Below are 12005 nucleotides of genomic sequence, written 5' to 3' on the forward strand. Positions count from 1 at the left end.
AAGTACACGCTGGGTACGTTCAAATGAATGGCGTCAGCGAGACGCCTGTAAAACATCCACACGCTTGCTGACGTCCTCTCACTTTCGCGACCCACTTCTTCCTTAACGATTCATCTATCTTTTTATGGTTTAAGTCATGTGAAATTACAATATACAGACCCTTTCCAAAACATTTGAATATTATGGAAAAGATTGATTATTTCCATAATTCTATTAAAAAAGTTAAACTTTCATAGATTATAGAGTCAGGTCCCACAATTTAAAGTGTTTGTTTATTTTTACATAATTTGGGGTGCCGGCTCGTACAACTCACAATATCAGGAATTCAAAAAATGAGAATTCTGTGAAGAAAGCGGCCCAAATTTTGCAGGCCATAAATGTTCTAAATCTTGACTGAGCCAAGGAGTCCATTTTACACAGGAAAACCATGAAGCAAAAATGTGAATACTCAAATCATGATAATCTTATTTTCATTTACAAATGTACTCGGTGTGAAATCTGGACCCGTTTCATTAAACACAAATCTGATATACTGGCAGGAAGCCATGACTCGTTCTCTTGTTGACTTGCAACAAGTGGATAGACCGGCACCTTCTGCCATCTAATGGACGGGTATTCAATTGTTCTGCCTAATATTATATGTGACTGGCATTGATAGCTGAACCAAGATATATTTATGATTCATGAAGAATAATCCACCCCGCCATCCTCTTAACTGCTTATCCTCACCAGGGTCGCGGGCGTGCTGGCGCCTATCTCAGTTGACTTGGGGCGAAAGGTTGGGTAAACCCCGAACTGGTCACCACCCAAACGCAGGCCACATATAAACAACCATTCGCACCTATGGACAATTTAGAGTCTTCAATTAACCTACCGTGCATATTTTGGGAATGTGGGAGGACCCAGAGAAAAACCACGCAGGCACGTCGGGAGCATCCAAACTCCATGCGGGGAGGCCGCATTTAAACCCGGGACCTCAGAACTGTGAGCCAGATTTGCTAACGAAGAAGAATGTTCTGACAATTTAAGTTACACGGGATAATTTCCCACGACACACGAGTACGCTAGTAGCCACCCTGGTTGAGGAGCTGAGTGACAGCAGAAAAGCTTGCCAAAACTTGTGTTGAACAGTGACTTTGACCAAATGCATCACCACACAGACAAGGCTTGTTTTTGAAAACATTTCAGTACATTGTTTATAAAATATATGTTTTTTTTGTACAGTGTGTGTCATCAAATCACATGCGCGCTTAGAAGGAAAGATGGCCGTTTAAAAGACAATCACAGACAGGAATGAGCAAAACGAGGGAAAGAGACATCTGAGCGGTCATTCTGGAGCCAAGATGGCGGCAGCGTGGTCACAGTTTCTGGATCAGTCTCAGTCATCCGGATGTAACTTAGCCTCACTTCACCTTGGGCGGCGTGTAGTGAATTCGGCACCTTTCGTTAAAAACCTGAAACAGAGAGTGAATATTTAGACTGTAACGTTAGCACTAGCCAATGAGAAGGTGGCTACCATTGCCGGATAGGGACAAAGGGTCTCATTTACGAACCGTGTAAGCACAGATTTGTGCTTACATCGGCGCATACGCACGTTTGACACACAAACCTGTGATTATCAATATGTTCGTACTCTGTGAACAAATTGAGAAGACCCTCAGACCATGAGTATGCACAAATAATGCAGATCACATTTTTGGGGGAAAAAAAACAACCCTGTCCAACACCCAAAATGCACAACGTATTGATACACGGTCAATCCATTCATCCATTTTCTTCCGGTTATCTGAGGTCAGGTCGCCGGGGCAGTGGGTGTAACAGGAAAGCCCAGACTTCCCTCTCCCCAACCACTTCATCCAGCTCTTCCGGGGTGATTACAAGGCATATATATATATATATATATATATATAAAAGAGCACAGACAATCCCCAAACGCTTTGACTGTCCAAAATCTCTTGATATGCAGAAGTTCCTTTCACTGGAGCCCGGGGGCTAATATTTTGGACATTTCCAACTTTGTGGGAACTGTTTGGAGATGGCCCCTTCCTGTTTCAACATGACTGTGGAGCAGTGCACAAATCAAGGTTCATGAAGACACGGATGAGAGAGTTTGATGTGGATGAACTTGACTGGCCTGCACAATCCTGACCTCAAACCTATCGAACACTTTTGGATGAATTGGAGCGGAGACTGAGAGCCAGGCCTTCTCGTCCAACCTCACAAATGCGCTTCTGGAAAAAAATGCTAATTCCCATAAATACACTCCCAAACCTGTGGGAAAACCTTCCCAGAAGAGTATAAAGCTGTAGTAACTCCGGGGGGGACTGATGTCATATTAAACCCTATGGATTAAGAATGGGATGTTATTTAAATTCATATCTGAGTCAAGGCAAGTGAGCTAATACTTTTGGCGATGGTGTATATTAGTCACATGTTGTGTTTTCTACAAATCAGGATTAGATTGTTCTCAGTCTTTGCACATTTTCAGCAATTATCTTGAAACATTATTATAATGTATTCAGACACAAATTTCTGAATTGACTATACAGGGTCTTTAAGTGTGGGGAAAAGGCAAAGCAGTGTTTTGCTCGACAGTAATGTTTGATTGTATATTTTACATCGCATTCTCATGTTTCACACGTTACCTCAAAGTTTTCTGTATTTTTCTATAATTGTCGTTTTCCATAATAAAACTTTTGGAAGTAGCATTCGTGACTATTTTGTGTTGATGGGTGCGAGAATGCCTTTTCTCCGGGCATATGGTACCCATTCAGAAGTGCTGCACACCAAAGAATACACCACAAAGTATACCGTGTACGGTTTCAATTATACTGCAATAGGAGGTTTAGGCCATATTGCGCAGCCCTATCGTATGGTAGACGTTTTAATATCGCATTAAGATGCCTATCGTGATATCGCACAGCGCTGAAATGTTACATTACATAAGCGGTTGATGTAATTTGATACCTTATGACTTCTATCGTTGACGACTTCCTCGACGTTCAGCTCAGACTGCATGAGCTTGAGCTGGAGAAAAAAAAAAAAAAAAAGATGGATTAGCGTATTATGAGCAGAAACCATGGAAATATCCATATCAGTAAATATTGGAAGAGAAAAAAAAAATTACTTTGGTCTGCTCCTTCCTGAGCTGTTTCATGACAGCCATGTCGGCACCGTCCTTCGCTCTTGCCTCGCGCAGTTGCCCCACCACTTCGGACGTGTGCGTGATGCACGCCTTGATGGCTTTGTCCCGGCTGAGATGGGCCTCCATCATCTGCGTTATCAAGGAAGGACCTTCAAGCCAACAGCTCTCAGAAGGGGACATATGACACATTTTCTTTTTCATGGCTTGTATGCAAATAGTCTCTGGAGTTCCTGCCCACCCATCAAGTGTGAAATTAAACCAAGTGGTAGTAGTTACCGTAATTTCTCGTGTATAATGTGCATTCCCCCCGCGCCCCCCCAAAATTGTCAAAAGTAAACAACACGCATTATACATGGGTATAGAAACAAATGGGGGGAAAAAACGTTCACATTTCATAAATGTATGCCGCCATCTAGTGGTTATGAAAAAGCTGTACACTTTCATTCCAAAATGCCAGCGCCACCTTGTGGCTATAAAAAAGGTGTAGCCTACACTTTCATTCCAATAGGACAGTACGTATGACTGCATGTATGTACAGTAGTGGTCATTAAGTTTACATACCGTGGCAGAATTTGTGAAATGTTTTTTGTTTGTTTGTTTGTTTTTATAAATATGATGGAACAACAACCATCATTAATTTATTTATTTATGGCTATGTTTTGTTTAATGATCATGCTTTTCTGAAATGCTTGACTGTTTCACTTGAAACATTAAAATAAAATTAAAATGTGTTTTGCCTGGTCCATGTTTACATAATACATCTCCTTTAAACTGGGACGACACTCACCGATTTATACAGTTGCTTGCAAGTTTGCGTAGCATCCACTTTGCCCGAAAATGAGACCGTGGGAACGGTGGTGTTCAGGGCATGGACAATGCGATCGTCCATGGTACGCATCAGCTTCAGCACCTCCTTAAAGACAAAAAAGGGTCATAAAAGCACTAAAAGAAATTTGAGATCGTAACTATATCTAACATCTTTTATATCAAACAGTACCTTTTTCAAATATTTTTGTCATCTAATAAATATATATATATATATATATATATATACACACAGTTGTTCGCAGAGTACGAACTAAAGCCAAGTAAGAACATATTAATAATTCGCAGGTTTGTGTGTCAAAAGTGCGTACGCACGATTTAAGCACATATATGTGCGTACGCACGGTTAGTGAATCAGAATCATCTTTATTTGCCAAGTATGTCCAAAAAACACACAAGGAATTTGTCTCCGGTAGTTGGAGCCGCACGAGTACGACAACAGACAATCAATTGATAGAGAACACTTTGGAGACATGAAAACAGTCCAATGTCCATTCGAAAGTTTATCTCTGAGTCTAACCTTTTCAAAATCTCAGACAAACTAATCGATTGGACGACAAGGCATTATGACATTGAGGTCATATTTGGGAAAATACAGTATGTCACGTTTGAGACGAGGGCAAAATGCTACCTGACCAGAGAGAGCAAATCACAAGCGTTACTCTTTACTCTTCTGTGGTGTGTCGAATTTTAATGACATTTGTTGGTCCTGCTTTGTGCCACTTTTAAGTCACACATTAAGTTCGAGAAGGGTCAAATTTGTCGGTGAATTACGTGTAAGAAAAAAAAAATAAACACACACGAACGACCTCTCAACTGTCTCCACCTGGAGCCTCGAAAGGTGTCTAGGGCGCAAAAGGTTTACGAGAACGAAAGAATAATCTTCTCCAATTACCTGAAACATGGAAAAGTCCTCACAGTTTAATGTTCTGTCGGGCGCCGCCATTGTGGACCATGCGGTCCTTTCAAATAAGGGTGTTCAACGCAGAGCCTTTTTGTACATTTTGGCATTTTCGCGAACGTTTAGTCTCTAGAATAAATTATTCGAACGCAAACATTTTTTTAATTTGTCTTATTGCTGGAAACAGTGACCTTGTCAACGAATTTAATAAGAAATGTGTGTGTGTTTGTATGTGTGTGCGTGCGTGTGTGTGTGTGTGTGTTTTAAACAGGCAAATAATACGGACAACAGGTATGGAAATATGGTCCTTTGGGGAGATATGAATAGGTAGAAACAACATAGCGCTTTTGAGCTGCGTGCCTACCGCGGGGCTAAACTAGGCGGAGCAAAGTCATCAGCGCATTCCACGTGCGTGTGGACGACAGCAAAAAAAGCAAAAGAATAAGGATGCCGCCACCCTGACAACGCCATAAAACTACGAAAGGTCAACTGAGAGTAACCTTACACAGGTGTGTATGTCTATCTGTCTGTCTGTCTATCTAGATAAATACACACAAACAAATTGTATATATTGATAGCGCACACTTTGGCGTTGAATAAAAGAAAGTGTACCTCATGAAAATCGTTTGAGAAATGAGCAAGTTACGACATAATTTCAATGTCCATGCATTGCCTTTAATGGGAACGTCGACCTCCCCAACATGGCCACCATATAGGCATGTCAGGGTGAATCTAGTATTCATATCTATGCGCTAGGCTAGGAGCTTGACTTTCAGTAGCGGACGGCGTGATGTGTTGATACGCACGTCGGAACACAGTCAACAAACAGTATGAATTTGTTCAGATCCCGACTTTCTTTCGGAAACCTTTTCGGTTCGTATGAATTTAAATTAGTTATGTGTTTTTCGAGATAGTAGGTTAGTGAGTGTTTACTCCATGGTCTGTTTTAGTTAGCTATTGTAACTTCCCGGTAGAGCAATGTAGTGACACACTTTATATTGAATCCATTTGTTTGCTTAACTGTTTTATTTAAACGTTGATAGCTACTGTATGTTGACTACTTTTGAAACAAAGCAACCTATTATATAAGGTTCACACAGCAACATCAGAATTTGCACGTTACTTTTTTTTGTAATTGTTTTTTTATTGATGTTCATGCCATGCTGAAAAAAAAATCATAAGTTACTATTTACTCAGTTATTGAGTAATAATTTCACTGTGTACTTTTTACTCTTAAGTCATTTTTTGGAAGACTACTTTTTACTTTTACTTGAGTCACATTATTGTCAAGTAACAGTACTCTTACTTGAGTACAATATTTAGCTATTCTACCCACCTCTGGAGCGGACATGAGGCAAATTTAATTATTATCTTAAATTTGTACAACCCCAATTCCAATGAAGTCGGGACGTTGTGTTAAACACAAATAAAAATAGAATACACCGACGTTAGGGTAATTCTAAAGCTTCGCTCAACACAAAGGGAGCAGCCCGGAATGTTATATACTTATCCTCTATTATGATAAATATTAATGACGCATGCCTAGTTGGAAGAGACAAACTGAAGTTGTACACGACGTGTCGCGTTAACTAATGCTCTCAAATGTAGTAATATTAATTCACATTAAGTTAAAACCTATTCATAAAATCACTGTGTTTAATATTTTTTTATATCGGCTCGTTTGATGGAGGACGCTTCTCCGTAGATGTGAATGTGAAAGCACCGTGAATGGTTTCTCGACATGTACTCGGGGACTGAACGTATCAGCCTGAAGTCACCCGAGATTGGCTCCAGCGGACCTGCGACCCTCCTGCGGGCAAAATGGACAGAAGGGAGGCTTTCCTCTGGGGTTGTAAAGCATTTTTCTGCGCAGGTCCGAGGTGCAGGCGTGTCACAGAAGCGTGGAACCTCAGGGGGATGTGCAATAAGCCGCAGGAGGTCAAAGCAGAGTCTCCAGCTGCTGCTCCAGCACAAAGTGACACGCGCACGCACCCACACACACACACACACGCACGCACACACGCAATATGACAGGCATGTTCTTTTGGCAGACTCCCCTCGTCTTGGCTTCAAGATCCCGGGCTACAGACCCTCGGAACTGGACAAGAAGATGCTGCTCTGGTCAGGACGCTACAAGACAGCCGACCAGATCCCTGAGCTGGTATCGTAAGTGGACTCATCCTGTTTGGCTGTGTTTTGTCCACGAGTAACATCACAGGGGAGGGGGGGGGGGGGAGGGGGAGGGGGACCTCATTTCAAAGGGAAACTACGCTGATTTTCCGACAGGAAGGAAGAGATGTGTTTTGATTGGCTGCTGTGATAAGTTTTTTGTTTGTTTGTTTCTCAACCACAGACGGAATGGAGGCCACTGTGTATTTTTTTTTTTGCAATCGTATAAAACAGTGTTTGCAGTACATTATTCTGCAACAAAGAGTTTGAAACCAACCAATTCCAATAAAAAAAATGGAATTAAAATTCAATGATAAACGTAATTAACTTACATATTTGGAAAATGACTAAGTTATACTGTATGTTTAGTTAAAGAGGGCATCCTGCTCTCCTGGGGGAGGGGAGTGGGTGGGGGGTGGCATTGGGTCCCTCCACCCTGAACTGGTTGCCAGCCAATCGCAGGGCACATAGAAACAAACAACCATTCGCACCGACGGGCAATTTAGAGTCTTCAATCAAGCTACCACGCATTTTTTGGGGGATGTGGGAGGAAACCGGAGTACCCGGAGAAAAACCACTCAGGCACGGGAAGAACATGCAAACTCCACTAATTGATGACTACTTTGCGGAATTCATTTGAGTTTTTCTGGAATGTAACCCCCGCCAAAAACTAGGATTTACCGTCGACACATTTGTGATGTTATGAGAGTCAAGATTGACGCCTGTTTCAGACAATGAGACATTGATCCAATGAAACATTTGGAAACCAACGTCACAGCGAGAGGAGTAGCCTAATACGTTGTGCATTTTTGCCTCGAAGTTATTCCCAAGTCATGTTACTGAGATTGTAAGGGGTGTATTACTTAAGTTGCATTAGTAATGACTTCAATGCATTTTGCGTGCGTGCGCCACAGGTTTGAAATGCTTGACGCTGCCAGGAACAAAGTGCGAGTGAAAGCCTGCTACGTGATGATGGCGGCCACAATCGGTGCCTGCTTGTTGATGGTTCTTCTGGGCAAACGGGTGAGCGCTTTGTGGGTTTTCACACAATGACTCCTTTTGTGCGGGGGAGGGCGGGGGTATTTCGCTGCAAATAGAGCGGAACCTCCAAAGTCAAAACGCCTTACGGCTAGTGAAAATAAAAATTTTGTTCCAATTCCCGTGAGTTTCATTGACAAATTTGTGGACCAAATGAATTTCGCTAATCCGTTTTGTGCCGTGTAAAGTCAAAAATCGAATACATTTGACACGGCACAGCGAACAGTGTTGTTAACAAGCCTACCAAATTCGGATGAATAAAAAAAATAATCAAGGATGTAAAATGATGCAAAATAGAGACATCCTGAATGAGACGCTCTCGCAGGCTAACGAGATGACCGGCGGCGCAGGGGCTTCTTGTTCCAGAAGCCCTTGTTGTTGTTTCGGCTTTCGGCGAAATTCGCTGTTTTGTACCCCTTGAACACTGGCATCTAGATCCATTCCACACACACACATATGTCATTTCCGAATATTACTCCGCCTGTGTACTCGAGTACAAGTGTAAGGTTGGTATTTGTGAATTTGTTTCATAAAATCTACGTTTCCGGTCATGTTCTTTGTATCCTCCAGCAATTTGGTGATTGGCCAAATGTTTGAGTTGAGATTACTCAGTAAGTTTTATTTACCTTGTGTGTGCCATCGCTCCCACATTAACATCACGTAGCCAATAAAACTATCAGAGACGTGCAGGCGACTAACTGCACTACACTGCCGTAAAAAAACAAATCTGTGATGCAGTGAATGGGCAACCTCGATATAGTGACGGATGACTGTACTGTATTTCGCCTCCTCATTTGTCACTGTGTTGGATTTTGGAGCTTCCTTCGTATCGCACTACAAAGCGTTGCCTTTGTCCACTTCAGGCTGCCGGCAGAAACGAGTCCCTGACGGGTCAGAACATGGAGAGGAAGGCCAAATGGAAGGAGGAGCGACAGAGAGAGCAGGAAGCCGCCGTCGCCTTGCCCGCCGGCAAGGCTCAATGATGCCGGGAGAACAACGCAACCGTAGAATCGGAAATCGGGAAGATACGCAGGCGCTAGACACAAGTTGTTTTTTTTTTAAATACAGACGTTTGGTATAATAGACTATATTACAGTTTCTGCCACACGTGGACTTAAACACAAAATGGCAAACATACACTATATTTGCTCACCTGCCTTGAGTCACATGATATTGATATCCCATTCTAAATCCATATGGTTGAATATGATGTGGGTCAACTCTTGTGTGAAGACATCCAACAATTTTTGCCCATTCTTCCAGGAGCGTATTTGTGAGGTCACACACCGATGTCGGACGAGAAGGTCTGGTGTTGTATCAGGTTGAGGCCAGTCAAGTTCATCCAATACCGAATTCTCCTGCCCACGTCTTTATGGACTTTGCTTTGCGCACCGGTGCACAGACATGTCGGAACAGGAAGGGGTAATCGCCAAACTGTTCCTTTCACTGGAGCTCAGGGGGCTAATATTTTGGATATGTCCAACTTTGTGGGAACAGTTTGGAGATGGCGACTTCCTGTAACAACATGACTGTGCATCAGTGCACAAATCAAGGTTCATAAAGACACGGATGAGAGAGTTTGATGTGGATGAACTTGACTGGCCTGCACAATCCTGACCTCAAGCCTATAGAACACTTTTGACTGAGAGCCAGGCCTTCTTGTCCAACCTCACAAATGCGCTTCTGGAAAATTCCCATAAACGCACTCCTAAACCTTGTGGAACGCCTTTCCTGAAGAGTTTCAAGATGTTATAATTGTCATATTAAATCTTGTGCCTGAAAAATGAGATGTCAGTTAAAATCATATGCGAGTCAAGGCAGGTGAGCCAATACTTTTGGCAATATCGTGTATACATTCTAATCTTTACTATGACAACATCTATCAAGTGGGCACCAAGAAACTGTTGAAGCGATGCTTTTCTGGGCAGCGACAGATCATGTGACACAGTTTGATTTCCTGATGAGGCGGTGCAAGGGAGTTTGGTTTGAATGCAAATAGGTCTCTGGACTGCAACGAGTGATGACACAATCAAATGTCTATTTGCACTTTAAGTCTGTGTGTGGCGGAGTGCCCGGCAAGATCTAGCCCATTGGTTGTCATGGTAACAAAAGCCTGACTTGCCATTGGCTAAGCGGTATTTGGGGCAGGGTTCGCACACTGGCGTGAGACAGGGCCATTGTATAAAATATGCTGTAGTTCTTGTTTCTTGGGTTATTTCGACAAAAGCATACCACAGGCATGTTTGACACCTGAAACCGTTTCAAATTGCGAAAAGGTCTCGAGCGAATGACAGGCAGCGTGTCCACTCTTTGAGGAAATTTGCTACGCTGCAAAATGGTGCCTAAGGCAGTCATTTCAGGTTTCAACTGTGTTGTCTGTTTGTACAAAGTAACAAATGACGTGAGTAATTTCATTACAAGTAATTCTTGTCAAGGTTTGTCATGACGTGGATTTGTAAATCGCAATGACGGGTCCCGCGCACGATGATGGGTCATGAGATTCCTTTTTACGCAAAGGGCAGGAGGAGGGGGACGAGTCGCACAAACTCAATGCATTAGCATTGATCCATCCATGGAGAGCGAGTTGCCTCGTAAGACTTTTACCATGACATCCTGCCATTTAGGGGGTCTTGCAATTTGCTCCCATCCATCCATTTTCTGATCCGCTGATCCTAACTAGGGTTGCGGTGTTTTGACTGCAACAATACAGGTGGAACTGACAATGTCAGCGCAGCATTTGCAGTGCCAATTTTGAAAAGGAGAGAAAAAGCCAGATTGCGGCTTTCACAAATAACAGCGGATCTCATTCCGGCCCTATACCAATTTATAACAAACTTCAATCAAGAGCAAGAAAAAGTGGTAACCCGCTTTCCGTAGGCAAAGCTGCAGAAGGACCATCGCCGAAACAGGTGCCAAGCGAGCGCCGCCACCAGCCAGGGCTGAGGGTGGCCTCTCTCATGCTGAAGTTTCATCGCGCTTCATTCGCATCACTCCTGCCGAAGAAAAGAAGGGGCCTCTCCCTCGGCCACATCTCGCTGGCGGACACGTCGCCGAGACTGATCGCTCGAGGCAACTCCAGGACCTGGAAGTGGGCATAAATAGAGTTGCCCACATACATTTGGGTGATGTTTGGTCACAGTTTTGTGACATTAAGCAACAGGTTTCTCATTACACTGGCTGAGAATAAGGGCCTCTTACCAAGGCCGGTTTGGATATGAAAAGCCCTAACATCCAAAATACTGCATTTGCGATTTCACTTTTGATATTTTCAGCGGGGGAAGCGGCCAGACGTAGAAATGTTCTCAAAAATTGGAGGGACGATTGCTCGGGTTTTATGACATCAAGCTACGTGAATGTTTTTCTTAACAGAAAATGGACGCCTCATTGTGGCACGGTGAACACTGGTTAGCACATCCGCCTCACAGTTCAGAGGACCCGGGTTCAAATCCGGCCTCACCTGTGTGGAGTTTGCATGTTCTCCAGGCACTCCGCTTTCCTCCCACATCCCCAACACATGCACGGTAGGGTAATCGAAGCCTCTAAATTGCCCGTAGGTGCAATGTGAATGGTCGTTTCGATGTGCCCTGCAATTGGTTGGCGACCATTTCAGGGACGGGCTCCAGCACGCACGCGACCCTAACGAGGATAAGCGGTATGGAATATGGATGGATTTGAACTGCAGCCCTTGAGCACAAAGTTCGCGCTGTCACTTTGGCCTCCAAATACGGAACACATTTATATAAATCTCATTTCGGCCCGCTAAAATCGGGTCAGCCTTGGCCAAATGTGTGGGATTGCATTTAGCAGCTCACCAAATTATGTGTACACTGCAGATAAATATAGAACGAAACCTGACACTGAGCTGAACTCCAAATATCGAAGCTGACATAAAAGGCACGTTTGTTTGTGTATGCGTTGACTGTAGCT

At 43.2% G+C, this 12005-nt stretch overlaps 2 protein-coding genes across 3 annotated transcripts; one reads left to right on the forward strand and one right to left on the reverse strand.

The window, feature by feature from the left end:
• Positions 1 to 1167: 1167 nt before the first annotated feature.
• On the reverse strand, positions 1168 to 5017 carry mix23 (mitochondrial matrix import factor 23). Its single transcript, XM_061757630.1, has 5 exons — positions 4866 to 5017; positions 3933 to 4058; positions 3128 to 3274; positions 2968 to 3027; positions 1168 to 1454 (listed from the first exon to the last, which is right to left on the reverse strand). The coding sequence occupies exons 1-5, from the start codon at positions 4914 to 4916 to the stop codon at positions 1404 to 1406; spliced, it is 435 nt and encodes a 144-aa protein (XP_061613614.1). The 5' UTR covers positions 4917 to 5017; the 3' UTR covers positions 1168 to 1403.
• Positions 5018 to 5204: 187 nt separating this feature from the next.
• On the forward strand, positions 5205 to 10512 carry fam162a (family with sequence similarity 162 member A). Of its 2 annotated transcripts, none has more exons than XM_061757629.1 (5): positions 5205 to 5380; positions 6745 to 6846; positions 6923 to 7037; positions 7955 to 8063; positions 8942 to 10512. In XM_061757629.1, the coding sequence occupies exons 2-5, from the start codon at positions 6789 to 6791 to the stop codon at positions 9059 to 9061; spliced, it is 402 nt and encodes a 133-aa protein (XP_061613613.1). In that variant the 5' UTR covers positions 5205 to 5380; positions 6745 to 6788; the 3' UTR covers positions 9062 to 10512. The 2 variants fall into 2 exon arrangements, with proteins under 2 accessions (XP_061613613.1, XP_061613612.1); XM_061757628.1 differs by lacking the exon at positions 5205 to 5380 and adding an exon at positions 5600 to 5744.
• Positions 10513 to 12005: the final 1493 nt, after the last annotated feature.

The sequence above is a fragment of the Phyllopteryx taeniolatus genome, chromosome 20, assembly GCF_024500385.1.
Source record: "Phyllopteryx taeniolatus isolate TA_2022b chromosome 20, UOR_Ptae_1.2, whole genome shotgun sequence".
Lineage (NCBI taxonomy): Eukaryota > Metazoa > Chordata > Actinopteri > Syngnathiformes > Syngnathidae > Phyllopteryx > Phyllopteryx taeniolatus.